Source organism: Apostichopus japonicus, chromosome 20 (genome assembly GCF_037975245.1).
Source record: "Apostichopus japonicus isolate 1M-3 chromosome 20, ASM3797524v1, whole genome shotgun sequence".
NCBI classification, from domain to species: Eukaryota; Metazoa; Echinodermata; class Holothuroidea; order Aspidochirotida; family Stichopodidae; genus Apostichopus; species Apostichopus japonicus.
Genome location: NC_092580.1, coordinates 14467228 through 14491082, shown reverse-complemented (window position 1 = coordinate 14491082; position 23855 = coordinate 14467228). Strand labels below are relative to the sequence as shown.

General features: G+C 37.7%; 2 protein-coding genes across 4 annotated transcripts in view; one reads left to right on the top strand and one right to left on the bottom strand.

Annotated features, from left to right (window-relative positions):
* Nucleotides 1–13981, top strand: part of LOC139961630 (uncharacterized) — a 35065-nt gene extending 21084 nt beyond the window's left edge. For all 3 annotated transcript variants that reach the window (XM_071960964.1, XM_071960963.1, XM_071960965.1), the window contains exons 18-26: nt 991–1113; nt 1608–1718; nt 2699–2818; nt 3777–3917; nt 5067–5192; nt 5566–5670; nt 7199–7309; nt 9180–9287; nt 10418–13981. In XM_071960964.1, the coding sequence (XP_071817065.1) occupies nt 991–1113; nt 1608–1718; nt 2699–2818; nt 3777–3917; nt 5067–5192; nt 5566–5670; nt 7199–7309; nt 9180–9287; nt 10418–10518 (1046 nt within the window). In that variant the 3' untranslated portion in view covers nt 10519–13981. The remainder of the gene's footprint in view (nt 1–990; nt 1114–1607; nt 1719–2698; nt 2819–3776; nt 3918–5066; nt 5193–5565; nt 5671–7198; nt 7310–9179; nt 9288–10417) is intronic.
* Nucleotides 13982–16654: 2673 nt separating this feature from the next.
* The window catches only part of LOC139961632 (3-sulfolactaldehyde dehydrogenase-like), a 32273-nt gene continuing 25072 nt past the window's right edge, over nt 16655–23855 (bottom strand). Inside the window, exons 10-11 of the mRNA XM_071960969.1 lie at nt 19515–21976; nt 16655–16947 (exon numbers count right to left, since the gene is read on the bottom strand). Of these exons, the coding sequence (XP_071817070.1) occupies nt 21715–21976 (262 nt within the window). The 3' untranslated portion in view covers nt 16655–16947; nt 19515–21714. The remainder of the gene's footprint in view (nt 16948–19514; nt 21977–23855) is intronic.

Here is a 23855-nt window from a genome sequence, read left to right as displayed (position 1 = left end):
ACCGGTTTACAACGGGCAAACTGTACTGCACGGAAAATCGAATTTCGATTATTTTCACATATAGTCCCTTCAAATTTGTCGAAAACGATCGTAAAATATCTTTTCGATATATTTATGGAGTTATTTACGTCGAAATATTAGCCGCATCTTGATTGAAAATCTTTAAATTATGTGATTTTTAGCTGAAAATGAAACATATAAAAGGTTTGTTTGGATTACTCGGGGGCTTAAGCGAAAGTAATATCTATATCTCGGGACGATTAATTTCTAGCCGAAAATTATTGACAAAAAGTTGTTATTCCCAGGAAGAGGACATGTAGATATACACAGACGTATAAGTTATGTTAAACTTTATCCTGTTCTTTTTCTAAAAACAAGGATTTTCTTCAGAATTATTGTAAGTCACTGAACGAAATCAGCACTTACCTACGGAAGCAGACGCGCGCCATCGCCGCCATGAAATGTATATAGTTACTACTATAGCCTTCTCGCATAGTATTACAAATATCACAAATATTCAGAGACAAATCTACATACATTATACAGCTTTCACAGAATGTCCGGTCGCTTCGTAGTTGATGACAAGGGGAGGGGGGGGGGGCTGGAGGAGGGGCCTAAAGTGAGGAGTGTTCCTCTTCCCTTTCAGAAACTTTTATATAAGAATGGCTATTTAAATGCGAAATGGTCCCAACTTTTTGCATTAAAGGTCTGCTTTATTGGCTCCAATTATAGCACGCTATAGCTAGGAAAGTTTTGTGATTACGTAAAAGTGTAATGAAAGAAATGCACACACTGATATTTTAACGCAGTTGTTCATTGTTGCTCGCAGTTGTTCATTAGCCTCCGCACGATACATATCGTTACCGTTTGTACAAAAAATCAACTGGACAATAACAGTGGTGAATTTAAAAAAATATATATTTATTTACATATTTATATACATTTAACATAAAATGTCTAAATAGTTGTTTTATTTTCACTACGTTGCAGCTGAAGTTTGCGCGGGAAATCCGTGTCGCAACGGCGGGACGTGTCTAGCACAGTCCCCGTCAGAGATTATCCCTTTTACGTGCAGGTGTGCAACAGGGTTTCTGGGAGATACCTGCGAACTCAGTGAGTATAATGCCTTAAATGATACACACGAATAAATAAACCAATTATGAGAAATCAGTTTTGCCTTAAAAGAATAGTCCTGGTCAAAATTTCAGGTCAAAATTATCTAAGCATTCTAGTGAAATGTGCATTTAATTCATATGTACCGTTTTTGAGATATTGACAGTTGAAGTTATCTGATATTTAACCAAAGTGAACTTGAAGCAAACAGGTGTGATGTCATAGTTGCACGCTGACAAATAATGTAAAACTTTTCTTAGTGGGGAGGGGGGATGACCTATTTTCTAAACAAAAAATCCTGACAATTTTGTTTGTGAGGGGGGGGGGGGGCTGACAGAAATTTGAGGTCCCCCTCGTGGCTACGCCACTGAGTAGACCCCTGTCATAATGATTCTCTTTCACAATACCGTTTCTCCTCATTCGATCGTAAATATACATTATTGTTGTTACTATCTTTCGTATTTTATTTATTATATTTTGGTTTCTCTTCATAGATGACTTATGTACCGTGAATCCTTGTAGCAATGGTGGAACCTGCTCTAACTCTGGAAACGGTTACACGTGTGCCTGTCCTATTGGCTTTGCAGGAGTACGGTGTGAAACGAGTAAGATTCTAGGATACTACATCGAGTTATTTTCGTCGCTAAACATTTGCGATTCATTTTGAGCAGTAAAATGTGGCATGCGTCTTGAGCGCCTTTCAGGGCAATGTCGCAACAACGCTATACCCTTTAATAGCACCAAGGGTATTGGAATATTCGAGGGTGCTCCCTTATATAGTGCTCCCTGTTTTGTAGTCTTCTCGTGTTTTTGTGTTCGTATTTTATATACTGTTTAATTTTCGTTTGGGTTTTCTAGACTTTTTATTCCGTTGATTTCTCTGTCTTTTTATTTTTTTTAGGTTTTGTATAGCGCCTAGAGGCCTTTTGGTATTTGGCGCTTTATTAAGAACTTATTTATTATTATTGTTTTCCATCTTTATCAGGGGATTTATATATTTCATCCAGACGGAGCGGGTAGCTTACTTTTTTAGGGGGGAGCTTTTCCATGGGGGGGGGGGCTTTTCCATGGGGGGAGGGAAGTAGAACATATTTTCCAGGAAAAAAGTCTGACCATTTGGATGGGGGAGGGAGGGGGCCGACAAATATTGGGTGTACGAAGTTAGGCCCAACGCCCCAGTTAAATTAAATGTCCGAGCGGGGAGTTGTTATGGAACCCCCTAGTCCGAGTGAGAAACTACAAAAAAGTGAAATGCCTGTTTAAAGTTGGAGCATTGTGACATATATTTGACTGTTTAGCATATTTGTGGTCAATCCTTTTGGCGATTTAAGTGCAACACAGAAAGAACAAACATCTTCACATTTGCAAGATATAAGCAGCGCTTCAATTTCACATTCTTTGGCATGAACGACCATAAATGAAACTGGATCGGATTTAAGAACGTTTCGATAATTATGCGACTACTTTCTGCACCAGTTGTAACTAACAATTATTAATTCTAGGATAATGTGTTACAACATTTGCATCATTGGTCTGGAATTTGCACTCAGTATATGAGGAATTTGACCAAATTATATTTTTCCAGCCCGAGTGATTGTTAACCGATGTGATCTTGTCGAGCCCTGTTTGAACGGAGGAACCTGCAGAAGGACAGATGAAACCTGTCAGTGTCCACCTGGATGGGACGGGCCTCAATGCGAAATTAGTGAGTATATTAAATAGGTGGTTTCATTAACTACTTTCTGCTCCTCCGATGTATGGTGTGATGTATTACTCTACAGTGTTCGCGAGCCTGGTGGCAAAACAATGATGGGTTATATATCATTGGTAAACAAAAGGTTATTATTATTTTGTTTAAAGAAAAGTCACCCAAGAAAGAAACTGGGCACGAAACACCAAACGACTGGGTAGAGAGGATCTATACAGATTGTCTGTACCCAGGGGGTAGGAGCCGGGGGCACTGGGGGCACATCCCCCACTTTTTTCCAAAATAGCAAATGTGCCCTACTGGCAAATAAAATGTGCCCGTTTGATGAAGAACTGTCTTTGGGATATCTTAAGCCTTTGTTCATTTTAATATTTGATTTTAATTATTTATTTTTAGTTTGTACATGCTTTTTTTTAAATGGCATCCCATATCTCTTTGTAGCACGGTTAACAATAAACAACCTCAATAAATGGTATTGATAGCATATATACTAACACATATATATTTAAGTGATATGGTCAGAGTGTATCGGTTTTATAGCATAACGAGTGTAGGTTGTAGAATGAGAAATTGCCCCTCTGATGTTGTGCCCCCCCCCCCCGCACACACACTTTTTGGAAGCTTCCTACCCCCTGTCAGTACCATTATATTACAAGAGTGGCGTCGCTCTTCCTATAATTTTAATCTTCATGGTTGATTACACTTATCCCACTCTTTACGAAAATTCCAAAGATGCACTAGCAGCTTAGCGTCTTTGTTAATCAAATTTAAGTAGCCTTAATCCAAAACAGCTGTCGTTATAGAAAATTCTTGCATACGCCATCTTGGTTCGAGAAAGCATGGTAGGATGTCGCAGTAAGGGCTCGTGTGATGTTTTTTTCACCAAAGTTACAGCAATTAAACGCGAAATAACTTTGGTGATATTATTAAACGACTTTTTGAAATGTCCTTTCAGGAAGAAGTGTACAGACACCATGTCCTCCCGACGGAGCGAATATGTGCCAAAATGGAGCAGGATGTGTCTTAGAAAACACGGCAATGAAATGCATGTGCACGACTGGATTCACTGGAGTTTTGTGTGAAATCAGAGAAACAGGTAAGGTCGCCATTTTGCATGTATTCACGAAACATACAAACGTACAATCATCTTACCCAGAATGTGAAAACCGTTTCAATCTTCATTTCGTGATTGGTTTTCTATTTCTCATTTTAGTGTCAGCGGCAGTAGAGTTGTCTCAAGACGGGGGTTGGTTGGGTGGGGGGGGGGGGGGGGGTCATAAAAAGGACATGCCACGGTGTAGTAGGCGCTACTTAACATTTTCCATAAGAAATAACAGTTCTTGCGTGCACGTTGTCCATCCATTTGTTTCTCCTTTAGTTGAGTAATATTAAGAAACAAGATGGATCAATAAGATTTTCCAAACTTAAATTTCTAAAATTGACATGTAGTAGAAACATGCCCGTAGATAAAATAGGCTATGTATCGTTTTCCATGGAAATGATCTGTGCGTTGTTTTTTGCGTAATTCGACTTTACACGCCTGTAACACAAACAGCAGTCACATTGAAACTCCGAAATGATGAAGGATAATTTATCAAATTGTGGTTGGTTAATTAGTTACCGATCTTTCACTTATGCGTTTCAATGGCGTAGTGCCTAGATTGTTCAGACGGGGAGGGGGAGGGGTGGGGGGAGTTAGGCCCCGGAGTCTTGAAAAGGTGTCCATTACGATCAAGAGCGGTAGGTTCAAGATAATCAAGATGTGGGAACATTGTGCTAGTGCGTTTATGCTAGGAAAATAATTTACTTTTTTATCTACAACAATTGAAGTATTGAAAACACGAAATGTTACTATTTTCGTTTCTGCATTTCATTGTTACTTATCGTCGGACATTTGGTATGATTTATTCTAATGTTGAAGTGGTAATTAATTGGCTAACGTTGTCTTAATCAAGCTATCCTCACTCAAAAGTGGCGCAAGGACCTCATCAATTGGTTGCTCGTTTCGCATCCCACACTAATCGTTGGCTTCCCATGCCCCCCCCCCCCCCCCCACGTTAACCGATACACCACTGAGGCCTATATCAAACTAGTTTTCTTTGCTATCGTTTTCCTAAGTTTTCCTTGAATACGAAACCCTGGACACTAGTGTCTGTGACATACAATTAACTATACACAGCAGAAACACGGCTATGTGTGCGGCTTCTGGTTTAAAACAATTTCATTTTCATTTTCGAATCCACAGTTCCGGAACTACCGGACCCATGCGCAATTTCCCCATGCGGTCCAGATGGGACATGCTTCGCTACCTCACGGGATACATTTGTTTGCACCTGCAAGCTTAACTTTTTAACAGGAGAAACTTGTGATTGTGAGTAATGTTTCTTTCTTGATTATTTCTTCTCATTGTTCCTGCATTTTAGCCAGACATGAAATCATACCCCCCCCCCCTTCCTGTTTAAAAACAAAAAACAAAGACATGTTGAACAATTCAAGACCTGTTTTCGATTTTATATCTGACCAGAATATGTTATTGAACACAATGCAACGTTGTATAATTGTTTTGAATTAACTTATTGTAATCAAAAACAAATGAAGTGCATGAATTTTGTTGCTAGAACGCCCAGAAGTAGTCAAAAATTTGCTAGATGTCGTAGTGCATTTGTAGTGAGGAGGCATGTAAATATGATAATTTTCAACGACGAAGATGTCACTGTTTTAATCATATATTCCATTTTCTTTAGTATGCAAGATCAATCATTGTCAAAACGGAGGAACTTGCCGAAATCGTGGTGGAAGTCCCGGATGTGTTTGTCCAGAAGGTGTGTCTGGGGTTGACTGTGAAATAGGTAAGACAAATTGGATTATTTTAATCTATAGCTTTTAATGGACAACTTAATTTTCTTGAAAGAAAACGAAATCTCGGCGTGAACGTTCCAAATAAAAACCAGCCATTGGAAAGGGTTGCTTTAAACCAAATACAGCGACTCCATGGAGGAATTTTTTTTTTAGGTTGACGTTAAAATATTTCTTTGTGGAAGTTTAGACCCAAATTAATCTACTTTTAATCTAGAAAGTAATACTGCTCAGTTTGTAGAATATAAGGGCGCTGTTTCAGTTTCCTGGAATATTATTATACGAACGTGTACATATCACACCAAATTTACAGTAACTTACCACCGCTTGAAAGTTAGCTTTAACCATATTCGGAAAGGGACCTTAACTTACCTAATACAGTGCTTGGTTTGGTTTATTTTTAGTTATCATTACTGATTTTCTCTGTCTTTATGTGAATGAGCATAACAGACGGATGGCGTGAAAATAAGAAGGCTGCGTTGAATGCGAATTAAATCAACGTTTTTTAGTTGATTTTGATAAAGATTTAATGCTGTATTTATCCTCTCATACCCAATTGGTCTCGTAAGCCGGACTAGACAAGGCTAATCAGTGGCGTAGGAAGGTACTTTTGAGTGGGGGGGGGGGGCTGAAGACTGATAGCCGGCCTGGGGGAGGGGTCTAAGGGGAGGGGGTGCCCCCTCCCCTTTGGAAGTTTTTTGCATTTCCAGGTGGCCTCAGATGCAATTTGGTGCAATATACTTCAACCCACCCACTCCATTTTGTATATAATTTTGCATTTTCACCTGGCCTTAGATGCAATTTAATTGGTGCTCCAAATGAGATTTTTTTCTCATTTGGAAATGAAAAAGGGGTTTTCTGACTTGCGAAGCGGGGTGGCGGAATGATACTTCCGCCCTCCATATTTTTCACTGGGGGGGGGGGCTGGCGCCCCCCCGGTTCCTACGCCCTTGAGGTTAATTTTATCAAGTGAAATAATTAATCGTCCAATATTTTTAAGTTGGAAATTTTAATGTAGTTTATAACTGTATAACTGCTTGCTATGTCACTATGAAAAGTGTCTGGAGGCAATATGTTGAGAATTTAATCAAGATCTATGATTACCACTAATGAACCTTCATTTGGTGAAAAAAATATCTTATTTTGAGTAAAGAAATGCCAGGCAGGTTTGACCCCCCCCCCCCCCAAAAAAAAAAAAAGGCAACCAAACCGAAAAGCATTGTAGAAATTCTATGGTTAAATGTGGATATTACTCCAAGCGAGCAGGTGGGTTTGGGGTTCAATATGCTAAACTTGCTACTCTTGCTGAATGGTCATGTTATGGAACTTTGCAGGGGCCATGAATCGCCAATCCATCATGTTGTGGGTATAGGATATGCCAGTTGAAAACTTTGCTTTAGTGGGCTAGGACTGGGGCATTTGATTCTTAATTGTGGTGCTCAACCATTTATTTCTGGAAGTAAATCGATGTTTAAGTTTACTTTAATTTTTGACATAAATAATTTTCCTTTTCGTCTCCAGTCGAAGCCTGCAGGAATTTTGTTTGCAACAATGGAGGAGTTTGCATTCTTCTGGGAGACCAAACTGTCTGTGAATGCCAAGATGGCTTCACAGGAACAAACTGTAACGGTGGTAAGTTAATTGATCTCCAAAAGCGTGAAACAAGATCTTGCATTGAAACTGAATATTATGCCTGTAACCCATAATAATTATGCCTGTTATAATTATTGTGCTGTATAATTATTAGGCCATAATTATTATGCATGTAGGCCATAATTTCATTACCGTGGCAGACCTCGTTAAACTTAGCTGAAAAAAAGAAAATAATATTGTACACTGGTCTTTGAAACCCTCAGCTCAATATCTTGTTCCTACATCATGATGTGGTTGATTGAATGTTAACCTAATTTCACCAGCTAAACAGTGGCGGAGCTAGGGGCATTGGTCGGGGAGGGGGGAGGGGTCGAGATTGGTCTGTAGGGGTGCTTTCTACTTTATCTAAGCGGAGCGCCATCACACGTTGGCGCGGAGCGTGCATTAATTTTTTGAGTAAAGATACTCCCTAGATCGCCAGAAATTACCCTTTCCAGGCCTTGCTAATTTGCAGATAAATGAAGAATAAATAGGTGTCATCGCCAACAAAATGTGACAAATGTCAATAGGTAGATGAAAGCACAATAAAAAGTCAATGTTCGCGAATAAGTAAAATGTGGTAAAAAGCTGAAAAGGGCGCCAGCAGTCCATTTGAGTCCGTCAGGGGGGGGGGGGATCCTCCCCCTGACTGTATGGATGCTCCGCCACTGCAGCTAAACACTCGATTCCTCCCTGGAGTGGATCACAGTAGGTGGTCTGTGACGTCATAATGGCAAATGTTTCTGCACAAGCTTTAGTTACCTTGTTTTTGTGCAATATTCTTGTTGATTTTCCTTGACACCTTACATTATGTAATGTTTGGATAAGGTTCTTTGAATCTAGCATTTCATCAAACATCCACTTATTTTTAAGAAATATCATATCACTTTGTCGAGTCTAAATATAAAGGCAAAACAAATCCTTTTTAGCTGAATTGCCGTGATGACATCATTCACTGTGTTGTTGCCAGATGCATTCACAAAATTTGACAAAAAAAAGGGAAAATCCTTGTGATACAAAATGCAATACAGACTCTGTTTTGACTTAAAATTGCCAAAAATTGCCAGCATATTGATCAAGCAATCATCTTATAGTCAAAGCAACATCTCTACAAAACCCCTTTACTTCATCAATGAACGCCCTCGAAACCTTTATTTCAAACAATCAGGAAAACTATTTGTATTTGAGTTGGTATTCTGTTAGCCTCTTTCACAAGATTTAGGATGATATTTCTTAGTCAGAAAGTCAAACTATGGTCACTTAGTATCATCTCAACAAGCAGGGCCTACTTTTTCCTCAAAACATTTGATCCAATTCAGGTATTTTCTCAGTTGAACCCATCATGTTTGGGAGATAAACTGTATGGTCCGTATAGTAACGTTAAGCTGCCATTGAAATGTTAACATCTTTCTCAGCAAGTTTGCTGCAATTCATCATTTAGTTGTAAAAAGTTGAAATGATGACATTCTGAGGCAAGCGTAAATAATCATTAATTTTCAAAATGTTGAACTGCGTGACTAATTCAGTGTTCAATATATCATATTGCTACAAAATGATTATAATGATGACATTTGATAAATAATCATTTTTTAGTACAAAAGTTAGGGTTCCTCACTGATTGGATTTCAGCTATTTGTCATTTTCTTGCCAATTTGTTAATATATTAAATGAACCATTTATCAATTTGTTGAAAATTGTTGCAAGATTAAGATAAAGGTCTTGACATTTTGACGGTACCTTTTCAGGTTCCATACATTTTTACTGATCAAAATGGGACACACATATGACCTTGTATTTAAGTCAACAGCATCTTCAATTGGTAAATTATTGTTTTAACTAATATTTATGTTTTTTCTGTTTTTGCCTAAAGTTGATCCATGTTTTGGTGTCAATTGCCAGAACGGCGGTGCCTGCCAATCAAGTAACCCGGGAACCTGTGTATGTCCTGCTAACTTTGTGGGTGACAACTGCGAAGTTGGTAAGTATTAGTATACACAGCCATAGCTTACTCAATCAAGAGGGGAGGGGGGAGGGGCAGAGGTGGGTAGGCTTAAATTTTAGGGCAAGTATGACGTCACTTTCATTTGAGGGGGCAAACTACAGATTTAGTCAAAATAAATCCTCTGCTAAAACTGTACCACAAAATTCCAATAATGCTCTTTTAATGAAGAGCTGTTCTTTATCCTCAACAAAAGGGGCATTTTCTAAACAGCAAAGGACACTTTTTAATTACCAAAAAATATTGAAAACAGGAGAAGTTTTTGCAAATAGGCACTTCTTATTGTTGAAAACGGGCACTTGACTTCACGATATTAAGGAGGGGCACATTCCGGCCCGGCCCCAGTACAGCTTGTTGAGGGCAGAGGTATGTGGTTAAAAAGAACGAAAGTATAATGTATCCGGTCCTAGCTAGTGGTACTATGACATCACAAATTTTCAAAATGATAGTGACCAGTCTTGACTTATAAAATAAAAAATATCTTCCAAAGAGTAAAAGGTTTTATTTGGCTGTTTAGGATACTTGTGCTTACTAAAGATCACTTAACATAAATCTGATATTCGAGTATAACCTAAAGATGATAGTATGAAGTATTACCTGAATGTGATAGTCGAGTATAACCTAAACATGATAGTCGTGTGTGACCTAAAGATGATAGTTGAGTATAACCTAAAGATGATAGTCGAGTATAACCTAAAGATGATAGTTGAGTATAACCTAAAGATGATAGTTGAGAATAACCTAAAGATGATAGTTGAGAATAACCTTAAGATGATAGTTGAGCATAACCTTAAAATGATTGTCGTGTTTAACCTAAAGATGATAGTCCAGTATAACCTAAAGTAGATAGTCGAATATAACCTCAAGATGATAGTCCAGTATAACCTAAAGATGATTGTCGTGTTTAACCTAAAGATGATAGTTGAGTATAACCTAAATGTGAAAGTTGACTATATAGTTAACCTCTGAAAAAACATCTGAAATCCTGTGCGTGCCTCTGTATGGTCTCACCCAATGGTAGAAGTTAATCACAAAATGGCAATTAACTTTAGGAATTTAACCTTTTCCTCACTACCATTTCTCATAATTGTTTTTCTTTAAATTAACAGAGGTACAACAGCAATCTTCATCTGCCAGGGTAACACAGACTAGAATTTCCTTCCTCCTGTTCTGTTTGATCGTGTCTGTGTTTTTGACATACTGCGAATGAAGGTAGCGACCGTAATGTTACTTGTATATTTGTGCAAATAGAAAGCCATTTGTACACAATTTTAACAACCACACCATCCGTCATGTTACTTGGTGTACACCTTTCGAAATACGGACTTACTCGCGCAACGGTTACTTCATATATTAACAATAATGGTATGTCACAGTCGGATATTAAGAGGAGTGAAAGGAGGAGGGGAGGGAGGGGGGGGGGGGTGGGTAGAGGCAGGCACTCTACAAAATCTTTTTGGTGGAAAGTTACTTACAAAAGAAAACTAAATATTTGATTTTACACCACATCAACTGATAAAGTGAGATTAAAGTATTCAGAAGTTATGTCCCGATGTGAAGTTGATTTCTTCCCAAAACACTGCTAAAAATTTCCAAATTGTAATGGGTTCCATTTCATCAAAACCCTTTTAGCTGCTGGGTAAATAGTTCTAATACTAAGTCAACAAAAAGTCAACAGTTTTGAGCCAAAGTGACTAAGGGCCTTCATCAATAGCCCCTGTTGGGCCCAAATTTCAGCAAGCAAAAATTGCTAGAATTTTTCAAAATTTCCAAGAAGTTCTCATTCAGAGGTGTTAAATAGTCAATTAATGCAAATATTTATACTGTTAACACTTTTTAAGGGTATGCACTGGTGAAAGTTTTGAGCCTAGTATTGGCCAACTAGTCAGGGGCCTCAGCTTGAAGCAAGCTGACGAGGTGAGCATTTAGACATTTTTGTTCATCATTTGCTGGATGAATAGTTAACAAATTAATTAAAAGATTTATCAACTTGTACAAAGTGATTCTCGGTGGTATTGTCTTTAAGGATGATGTTAGGCACAAAATTAATTTTGATATGTTATAGACTGTTAAAAAAATAGCACTGCTATCAGTACTGGGTCTTATATGAATGTAGTATAGCACTTGAGCCTTTAAACATCTGAGGCCCATCAATTAAAGTGGCTGGCTAATAAGTCTATAAGAGACTACAAGGTCAGTTCCTCCAATGCATAACAAAACCCAATAGGAAAACAAGTTCTTCATGGCCTCATATGGGTTACAAATATCGTCAAAGACTAGCTGTGTTGAGCATAATCCAATGGTGCTCCGTTTGTTAACATGAAGTAGACGAGAATTTGTTATGTTAGAATTTCTAAAACAACGGACTATACCACCATTAATGTCATTAGCATTGCGGCTTGCACTGAGGAGCCGACCTCTTCACCAGTGTAGTCTTAAAGGAGCATTCCACTGATAAAGGTGAATATTTGGAAAACCAAAATTTACTAGCACTCAAAATTGTGTTTTGTATTAGACTATAACATATCAAGACCAAAATTCTGCCTAGAGTCATCCTATTAAAGGCATTGAAGACTCGCCACAAACCGCGTGCCGCCACCTGAAAAAGTAAACTTTCCGTTGCTTGCAAGTGAAGTTTTTTCGTGTCGCTACAAAATGCAGACAGTAATGAAACATGATACCGTGTTATCTTTAGCTGGACATGAGATGTCCATCGCTGCTATGTACACTGTGTTGTGGATATTGACCGCAGCTGCATGTATTGACTGTGCACTAGTGTCTAATTACCGACGGTAGCAAGCTGTGTATGTATTTTCTGGGATCGATGGTGGTGTCTAACACTTCTGTTACACCTCATTCGAAACTAGGTCAGATTACCGGCATGAGATGTTTCTTTGTTCGCGAGTCTTCAATGCCTCTAAAGTTGTTCTAAGAGATTTGCTGTGTTTACAAGAAAAGTTTTTTTTTTCTTCTAAAAGTGGGTCTAGTTATGCCCTAATGATACTGGCTACCTTAGCTTGCTGACATAAACAAACCATTCTCCATTCAAACCGTACAAATGCCCAACAGAATTCACGATCATCAAATTTGTTCATTCCCTTTATAAAGTTTTATCCTTCTATGCATTGCTGACCCCTGGTTGGTGTACGCAACATAGTTAAATTTGCATACTTGATTAATAATCAGTTTACTCTGCCCAATCTGCCTGATGTAAGATAAAATTAAACTTGCATTAATTTTGTGCTTTAATAAACAGCTCTTAACAAAACTCTTCTAATCTATGTGGAGGGGATCCATTTTGCCATTCCTCCTAATAAATGGATAATAAAAGATTTACAAGACAAATTAAGTAGATCCAAGTAGACAGAAACAATGGCCTGAATTCCATCTTAATCGCTTGCTAAGTCACTGAGAAATAAACTTTTGAAAGGAATTTTTTGGACTAATTAAGCTTGCATTACATTGCACAAATAATTTGTAATTATCATGCACAATAATTTGTAATTATTATGAAATAGAGAAAAATGCATCACCTCTGTTTTTCATTAATGGGATTATGCTTTCAAAGCTTTAAAAAAAAAATTAAAGAAAAATATCCCGACCTTTTCAAGACCAAAACATGTTAAATTAAGGTTTATTTATCAAGCTACACACCAATGTTATGTACCTACCAATAGAAGGCTGAAAAAATGTCAAAATGCGAAATGGATGATAATATCTATCTTTTAAAGTGCAAATTTAAAAGCAACTTCAAATCACATGAGAATATGAATCAAAAATTTACCTCTAAATACAAATGTTTTCTTTGTACAAAGGAATAGAAAAAACAAGAGAAAGATAGGAAACCTTTTATAGTCATGAAAATAATAATTTTTCAAACAAAGATTTACCTAAATTCTCCAAACTAAACTTCAAAATTTGTGGGCTTTCAAGATCTAGAAAGGTGTTTTTTCATTTTCCCTACTATTTCTGTTTTGCAGACTAAATGGGTAGGAACCATGTACAACCCCAAATCACTATTATTGTCCATATAGGACATCAAATATTACTTGTGTGCAACGAACTTGTCCAAATACTGAGATGAAACTGCCACAATTTATTTCTCAACAACCGAGCAAGCAATGAAATTTGACAAATGTGCTTCATTCGATCCACATGTTCTGTATTATAAATTGATATATCTCAAATTCTGAAACTTTTGGTTATCCATTCTTAAATGACAACAAAGGACTGAAAGGGTTGGCACTGTTCCCAAAGTTTTAACACTGCTTTGCAGTAATCGTATACAAATTGAATTGAACATTCCAGGAGTCAGTAAATGGGTAGAATATTAAAGCCTAATATATGCTTCAGCAAAAATGTATTGGCACCCAATCAAAAACAACAACCCTGGGTACCTTTCAAAGACAAGTTATCCGAGATAGAGGCTGGGCACGTAAACCAAACAATTTGACCACTCTCCCCACCCTGTGTACTGTTTACACATGATCTTTAACACTAGCCAAAAGATTCTGAAGAGACCAAAATCCAATCTCAAGTACTAGAAATATATTTTACATTAAAAAACTATAAAAAGAACTATTAAACACAGCAAAGCTCTCTATAAAGGTATTCACCACTAAGTGATGAAGATATGTTTTTTTATAAATGAATAAATATTTTAATAAAACTTATGCAGTCCTCTTTTGTTGTCAATGTTTATCATCCTGGTGTGCGACTTCTTGGCATGTGAAGATTGGTAAGTAATATATGGCATCAATTTTTTTATATCTTTGCATGTAAAAAGAAGGTGTCAATTTGAGCATAGAAATATGGAAAAGGGGACAATTTCTACTAGGTAACAACCCCCTGCTTGAAATTAAAATCATTGAAATATTTTTCAAAAATACCTACTCCAGCAGCAGACCACAACGAAACATACAAGAAATGTGTATCGAAGCAGATTCCTACCAAATTCTTACCAAACATTTAGTTCAATCATAGAGCCCATTTCTCATGACATTGAAATATTATGAGCATTGTTGTATATCAGTATTTTGTACTCCAAATGGGCACAATTCACCAGTGGTGAGACGTGGCAGTCAAAAGGAGGGTTATAACAGCTGCTCTTCCTCTTTACATGCAAAGTAGACTAGGATAGCTAAATATCTATATATCTATAGCAGGCTTTAATGATCGCAGAGGTGGGAGGGTGGGGGTTACATTCCACGCCTATTTCAACTTTACACAACGAGGCGTTTAGACCTAACATAAGATCTAGGACCATGCAAAGCAGACTAGGATAGCTAAATAGATAGAAGGCTTTAGTGTTCCAAGAGGCGGGGTGGGAGGGGGTTACATTCCACACCTATTTCACCCTCACACAACGATGCATTTAGACATAACATTAGATCTTGGACCATGCAAAGCAGACTAGGATACCTAAATAGATAGTAAGCTTTAGTGTTCCAAGAGGCGGGGTGGGAGGGGGTTACATTCCACACCTATTTCACCCTCACACAACAATGCATTTAGACATAACGTTAGATCTTGGACCATGCAAAGCAGACTAGGAAAGCTAAATAGATAGTGACTTTAGTGTTCCAAGAGGCGGGGTGGGAGGGGGTTACATTCCACACCTATTTCACCCTCACACAACGATGCATTTAGACATAACGTTAGATCTTGGACCATGCAAAGCAGACTAGGAAAGCTAAATAGATAGTGACTTTAGTGTTCCAAGAGGCGGGGTGGGGGAGGGGGTTACATTTCATACCTACTTCAACCTTACACAACGTTGCGTTTAGACCTAACGTTTGATCTATGACCATGCTAAGCAGACTAGGATACCTAAATAGCTTTAGTGTTCCAAGAGGTGGGGTGCGAAAGGGGGTTACATTCCACACCTACTTCATCCTCACACAACGATGCGTTTAGACCTAACGTTTGATCTAGGACCATGCAAAGCAGACTAGGAAAGCTAAATAGATAATAAGATTTAGTGTTGCAAGTGGCGGGGTGGAAGGGGGTTACATTCCACACCTACTTCAACCTCACACAACTATGCGTTTAGACCTAACGTTGATCTATGACCATGCAAAGCAGCTTAGGAAAGCTAAATAGATAGTAGGCTTTAGTGTTCCAAGAGGCGGGGTGGAAGGGGGTTACATTCCACACCTACTTCAACCTCACACAACTATGCGTTTAGACCTAACGTTGATCTAGGACCATGCAAAGCAGCTTAGGAAAGCTAAATAGATAGTAGGCTTTAGTGTTCCAAGAGGTGGGGTGGGAGGGGTTACATTCCACACCTATTTCAACCTCATACAACGATGAGTTTAGACCTAACGTTTGATCTAGGACCATGCAAAGCAGACTAGGATAGCTAAATAGATAGTAGGCTTTAGTGTTCCAAGAGGTGGGGTAGAAGGGGCCTACATTCCACACCTATTTCAACCTCTCACAATGATGCTTTTATACCTATCGTTAAAGCTAGGACCATGCAAAGCAGACTAGGATAGCTAAATAGATATATCTACTGTGAAACTATAGTAGGCTTTAGTGTTCCATGAGGGCAGGTGTAGGAGGGGGTGGGAGGGGGTTACATTCCATACCTACTTCAACTTCACACAACGATGTGTTTAGACCTAACGATAGATCTTGGACCATGCAAAGTAGACTAGGAAAGCTAAATAGATATATTAACTATGAAACTATAGTAGGCTATAGTAGACAAGGATGGCTAAAAAGATATATTAGAGATAGGATCATAGTTAAATATGCCTCAGAAAGCATCACTTGACTTGTAACATTTTTTCTGGTCAGGATTCCTCCACACCCTGTACATGGGAGCCTGCTTCTATGTTGGGGTAACCCCCCCCCCTCCATAAAATACTGGATCAGCCTCCTACAGCTCTTTTGTGCCATTAATGCTAACATTACATATAGGTTCGATATAAGTTTACCTGGTTGGAATATATAGGGACTATCATCAATAATGGCAGAGTTTCAGTATAAAAATAATCAAATGGATATGTGACAGTTCCACAAAAGAAAACTTTCAATAGTGAGTTGATATGTAATTTAAAACGAATAGTTTTCTGTACAAATTTGCAATCAAAATGTTGTGGCAAAACAAAACCAGTGAATAAACCTAAAGTGAAATGCTATAACTTGTGCTGAATGTCCAACTCGAAATTCAAAAAGTCGCCACAGACGCCAAATACTTTGTTTTGTGACAAGTAAACTATTTTGAGATAAAAGATATGAAAGCTTGATCGATTGTGACTAAAATTGTGGAGACAACTTTGCTGTTTTAGGGTTGGTTGGTTACATTGACATAAAGAAAAAAGGGAAAGATCACAAAATGTATTTGATTGCATCATGCAACTTCAATATATATTTTCTGTACAATTCTTTGGCATAAACACATGATTAAGTCCTGCTAGCCAAAAATATAGGACATGAAAAAAATGCACAATTCTTAGGGAAGGTGGTGCATATGTAAGTTCCTAATTAATGACTTTTAATTAATGCTTGACGCAGGTTCTGTATTCCATAGTCTGTACTAAGTGGATCTAGTTTTTGGTAATATCTTATGTCTGCAGCTGTAGAGAGTCACCCCCATTTTGATTTTCTGACACCTTGCCTTAGTTAACACCTGAAAGTAGAAATGTTATTTGTTACTTGTCATTTGATTTAGGAAAAAAGGGTAGGACTAGACTAGAGAATAAAATACACCAATACCAACATAGCATAACTACATGATCATTTTGAGTAGAGAATCCCAGCTCTCAATCCTACTACCCATCCTACTGCACATTGTCTTAGGTTTCTATACCACATTGCAAGAAAATTCTTCAACTACCAACTATCATCTCTCTCCTTTTTTTTTTTTTTTTTTTTTTTTCTTGTTATTCTCAGCTTCAAGTATTAAAAGCAAACCTTATTCTTTATAAGTCAAAGTGGCACAGTGGTTAGTGCTCTGGACTAAGGACTCTGAACAACTTCATGTTCTGAGTTCAAACACCAGGTAGAGAGATCTTTTACTTTTCTGCTCTTTGGATCAGGTAGGAGGTTTATAAGGAAAATCTCCTCCTAAATCATAGAGAACCGAAATAGCACAGTGGTGTGCACTATCACAGTGGGATCCACTGTTCGCCGGTTCAAGCCCTCCACCGACTCTGCAAAAGGAGTTTGGTGGACGGTCCCCGAACCCCCCCCTCAGGTGGCACCGCCACCCGAACCGCTCCTCCCCCTCGGGTGGCAAAGCCACTCGATCCCTCTCCCCCGGGTGTCGGGTGTTGGTTGGCACCGCCACCCGAACCCATCGGTGTCGGGTGGCGCAGCCACACGAGAACCCTCCCTCTCGTTGGGTGGCGCAGCCACACGAGAACCCTCCCTCTCGTTGGGTGGCGCAGCCACCCGAAACCCCCCTCTCGTTGGGTGGCGCAGCCACCCGAAAAACCCCTCTCGTTGGGTGGCGCAGCCACCCGAAAAACCCCTCTCGTTGGGTGGCGCAGCCACCCGAGACCTCCCCCTCTGAAAATATACTTTTTAAAAAAAAATCCAAGTCCAGAAACTGGATCTTTAAATATATCTTATAACCCATGTGAAAAGTCTCCCTGCTTATGGTTCAATGGAAATTTAAAAAAATTAAAGTCTGAAGGTCCCTGGTTCTATTACAACTCAGTCTGCAAAAGGAAAAAACCTTTTGCAGACAAATAGGCAGAAAAAAAAAGAAAAAAAAAGAGAAAAAAAGAAAAAAAAAAGAAAAAAAAAAGACTTGTAACAGCTTTCTCAGCCAGCCTGTTAGAGGATGGAAATGGGCATCAGGGGAGGGAGGGGGGTTGGGGTGAGGCTCAACCAGAGGTTGAGGGGAAGGGTGAATTGAGGGATGAGCTTGTGTGTGGGTGACAGCCACTTCCATCCTCCCTTCCTGCAAAATTGTGGCTCTCCACTTACCTTTCACAACCAAATTAATTCAATGAGGTGCAAGAAATAGGCAGTTTTTTTGTTTGTTTTTTTTTCAAGAAAATTTGTTTCTTTTTGGTAGCTCAAGGGCGTTTTATATTCTCTGGAATTGTATCCAAAATTCATGTTTGACTTAATAGACAAGGCAAACTTTTAGGAAAATTAGCTTCACAATTTGCATCAAAGTATTTTGAAAACAAAATGCGTAAAGTATCAGACAAAATTATCTGAAAATTGCAACGGATGAAAAGGGTCTCTAAAGTTAAGTTTGGAACTGTCTTTCGCAGAGGGCACCAGAGTTGGATGTCAAATTTTCAGCGATTTCTCCCACATCGTATACCTCATTGATTGGCTGTTAAATTGCTCGAAAGGAGTGGACTTACATTTATGAAACATGTCAGAAGCGCCTGGTCATTCTCTTCGTCAATGAAGGTTTTATCTTTCAGAGAATCTCCTCTTGTTTTGGGGAGACGACTAAGGAAACAATACACTCGGCATGTACCAGTAAGCCAGTCTATGATTTTTACTACTTTCCAATGGGAAAAAAAAGCATATTTTGCCTTTTTTGGTATTCTGGATTTTTTGGTATTCAGGCTTCAAACATATTAAAATGTAAGTTTCTCCTTTCCCACAAGCTTACTGACAGAATATAAAGGTGTAACCGAAAGCATGTTTATAATATTCCAATGTTGGAAATTCCACAACGCTGCTGGACGAATATAAAGGAAAATCGGATATTAGTGAACGGCAAGTTCTTCAGCATTTTGGTCTGAGATGACATGGAAAGTGAAAGACCTTGCTAGTTAATTTCTGAGGTCTTTGCGTTTTGGTTTTCATTTTATTTTGGAAGCATTCATTCATTTGACAAAAACTTAACAGTAGACTGGTATTTTGCAATCTCTACTGTGAACAGCATTGCATAATTTGATGTCATTGGAATACATAATACATGCTTCTTTAACACAATCAAACTACATTTACAGGTCATCAGTGTTGGTACCAAAGCTGTAGCTCGTTTTTCAAAGGAACCTACTGTCAGTGAGTCTTAATCTTCAAGTAAACTCCCAGACATTTTGAGGGAGTTTTGAAATTGGAAGTTTTAAACGTTTTAACGGGTGGGGGGGGGGGAACATTTTAAGGGCTTTTGTAAAATGCAAGTTGGGTGTTAGAGCATGGGTGACCATTATTAGACTCTTGAGCATATTTGTAGCCAACACTGATGACCTTTTATCTACACATTTGACCTGACCTGACCTGCAATATATTTCATTCCAGAGAGTTCTAGTGCCAGACATCATCAAAAGCAGAGTGTCTCCACAGACTGACAGGAGGGAGGAGTTTACTAAGACTTCAGCCAATCGCTGATCTTTAACAACACCCCTGGAATAAACTCGAGAGAATGACCGTATTAGGGCGATGACATAATTATAGAAGCGAGAGACAATGAGTACTACCAGTACCAGGATTCACCCTAAACATCACAACCACCAAATGCTTAAAGATCGATAAATTAAACTGAATACGGCACAATTATGACAGCTATTGTTCAGTGAATCACAATATTGTTAGAAAAAAAACTTGTCTATCGGTAGTAGAAAACATAAGGGCTAACGACTTCATATGCAAAGCGATACAGAACATATGATATGGATACGCTACTAAACGATCCAAAGAAAGTTAATTAATTATGGATTTACTGAAGATAATGCAAATGTTTCTGTCTGACACCTGAAGGTTATACATTAACTAAATTATCTCAGTTTTAATACTTGTACGATTTCAAAGGAAGGTTAAATATTTCAGATGGTTTGCGATACCATATTAACGAAACAAAGAATAAAATAGCGAACGGTAAACTGCTTGCTTGGCTTGCACTAATACAATCTACTCTACCATAATTTCATGATTGGTGGCCAATTTACAAGATCAAAAGTTGTTAACTGACTAACGCTCTAATCAATATAAAAAATATGTATAGTTATTAATTATATAAATTTTGCTTTCCTTGCAGCTTGTTGGTAATGCTGATGCATAACTATATTGAGACTAGTATTGAAGAAATTAAAAATATATAAGTACTTTCAAGGGCAGTTTTGTACTGTACTTTGACCTTTGCTTAAACTGGTATTGCTTTTGTAAACCATGTTATTCTCCATATTTAGTGTCCATGCCTCCTTAAAAGGAGAAATGTTATCAAATATTTTCACTTTTTAATTTAAACCTGCCACTTCTCACTCAAAGTTCCTCACCAATCCTTACAGTGATGACTGTAAATTTGTTACCATGTAAATTTAATTTAATAAAATTATACCATGTCTAATTTGAAATTTTTTAGACACAAACCTGCACATTTTTCACCGGTTATTGACCATTCCAGTGGTATTATATCATGAATGTCATCACAATTATTCAATGTCATCACAAATTTTCACATGGAGCAGTCATCGCACAGTTACTCTAAAATTACAGATTTAATCAGTTTTCTTTTAAGCTTTTCAAGAGCAATGTACAAAATGTTTGACTGCAATTTTTGAATTCAATTTATCTCTGGTTCCTTCAAAACTTTTGTTAACAAATTTTCAGTCAGTTTTCTATTGGTTGAGTCCTTTGTCCCTTTGGTTATTTCAGTATGAAAAAAGAGTGACTAAAACATTTAATATCTGAAACAAAGAAATTATTAATTACTAATTATATTTAGTACATGATTTACAAAATCTTATCACTAAATCCCTGGCAGTGAGTTTAACCACACCTATCCCATATAAAAAATGTTTTTCTTCAAGATACCTATGGGAATGCTATGCAACAAAACTTTCTTATTTAAATGGACTACATTAGTGACACAAACATTTCTAAATATGCTATTATAGTCAAAAGAGGCTCAAAACTTCAAGACAAACTTCATAGCCCTTTTTTTCCTTCAAGTTTTTGAAATATTGTTCTGCATGGTTTGAATTATTTCTGACAATCTTTGTGATCAAAAGATTTCCTGATGACATAGACCAAACTAGAGTGTGTTTATTTATGTTACCATTAAGTGATGCCTTTATTTGATCACTGTATAGTCCAAACAAGGTATACCCTTTTTTGCCAAAAATTGTTTTAAACATCTAATGAATGGCCCACCTAAAATCAAACGTTTAATCCTCGCTAGTTACAAACATTTTTCGTGGACTTAATAGGTTTATTTATTCTCATGATCTAGACAAATTTAATTTCCATAGGGAAGCTTTCTCTGAAAGAGGATTTTTTTACGTTTGAAGAAACTATTAAGCAATTTAGTTTTGGAATAATCCTAACCTTATTTAAGTCACTCCACTGTGACATTGAATTAAAATTTATCGGGCAAACGTATAAAGCCATACCAAAAATACATAAATACAGTTGCTAGCATAAGAATTTAGTATCCCCCCCTTTAAGATTCCCCCACTTGATTAATTAATTAATTAATAAATTAAACACCAAAGCAGAGGTATTTGATTTCTGAATATTCCTCTAAACCGTACTTTGATCCTTCCCTACCTAACCCAGACTCTTTTACGCCGCCGAATGCGATGCAGTCAGCCGAGATGGCTGTTTCGTTGATACCGACCATACCCACCTCCAGGCCCTCGGCTACCCTCCAAACCTGGGACATGTCCTGGGAATAGAAGTAACCGGCTAACCCGACTCGAGTAAAGTTGGCAAGACTCAGCACTTCTTCTTCTGAGTTGAATCTGGAGGGAAATTAAAAGTTCAAAGAAAATTACAAAGAAATAGACCACAATTAAATCAGGGAGAAAATTTAGGTGATCAAATTTTGTGGGGCATAGCAGTTTTGAAGACTTGAAACTTGTCAATTGTAAAATACTATGGGTTCCTGTGTACAAAAACTGCGACATATCTGTGCACTAGTATAGCAGTCTGACTACTTTTTGCATGGCATATTGTGATGCGATACTGGATAAATTATTTCCCAAATGAGCCAAAATATTTGGGTTATCAGTTTTATCTATGCCTCTCGGCTGCTATAACTAAAACCTTAGGAGTCCAAGTACACACTACCCAGTAATTAACTTCTCTAAAATCTTAAGGAACTCTCAAGTTTGCCAGTGTCTTGTCTGGTTTGGTGATCAGTCTTTGAATGTGGGTGGAGTTAAATCAAATGGAAAGTCTTGAAAACAATCATTTTCTGTTTCAAGCTAAGCAAGCCAAGGAAGCCTTAGTAGTAATGGCCAAGTTAAAGATCTCTATGACTATGATGAAGCAGTAATTACTGGAGGATTGGAAAAAGGAAGTAATTAACTTCTCTAAAATCTTAAGGAACTCTCAAGTTTGCCAGTGTCTTGTCTGGTTTGGTGATCAGTCTTTGAATGTGGGTGGAGTTAAATCAAATGGAAAGTCTTGAAAACAATCATTTTCTGTTCAAGCTAAGCAAGCCAAGGAAGCCTTAGTAGTAATGGCCAAGTTAAAGATCTCTATGACTATGATGAAGCAGTAATTACTGGAGGATTGGAAAAAGGACTTGATATTTTTAACTCAACTGGCTGTGATATTGGTGTATCATTGAAGGGTTGCTGATGTGGTGTACACCTCTATAAATTTGAAAATCATAGGTCCAGAATATGCCCCTGACAGGGTATTTAGCCAGGAGAAAAACACAAACCACTGCAACAGCATACATATTTACATGCAATGATACTAAACCACAGCTGCATACATATTTACATGCAATGATACCAAACCAGAGCTGCCAACCTTTGGAAACGCTATCCAGTATTTTCAAACCTTAAACCTGTGTTTTCCCTACAAAACCTACATATACGATACAAGTACAAACCTGCAAACAATATTCTTAACAACAGAAAAGTAAATCAATCAATCAAAATTAAAAGGTAACAATAACCTACATAGAACTAGTTAATACATTGTTTATGGCAACCAAAAAGTTAAACATTCTGATAGTTGGTACTTTGATATTACTCACCATTTTGGTGGGTTGGACTAAGCATTTAACCGCCAAAAAATAAAAATTAACTTGCCCCTAACAATGGTTCGTTGTGGTCTCCGGAGAGAATTAATAATATGCCTAGTAGGCCTACAATGCTAATGAAAGTTCATAAGCAATACAATCCTTTCTAAAGTTAACTTGTACGCCATGTCTAACTAAGATCTAAGTGTTAGGCTATTAAATATTACACAATGGGCACCACCAGAAATATTTACAGACAATGTTCAATTTGAAAAGTAGGAACAACAACAAAAAAATTGAAAAGAAGGAAAATAAACAATCCTCCAGCTCAAACCATCATTCTCAGTTACAAATTGCAGTATTAATGTTTGGATCATGTCTCAGTCGTCGCTGATCGGAATATTCCACTATTAAGTAGGGGTGTTTTGTATTTGTGTACAATCTAAACCAGTTGTTTTTTGGTCGACACTTCACATCCCTAGCCTATATTAACCTAGTGAACTAATATTATTGATATTATTATTAATCCCTATCCTATGCCAAACTTTTACCATTGTTAAACTCGACACCAACCTATTATCGAACAGTATAGTCCAAAATAAACCTGAAACTGAATTATGGGATATGATCCAAATGTTTTTTCT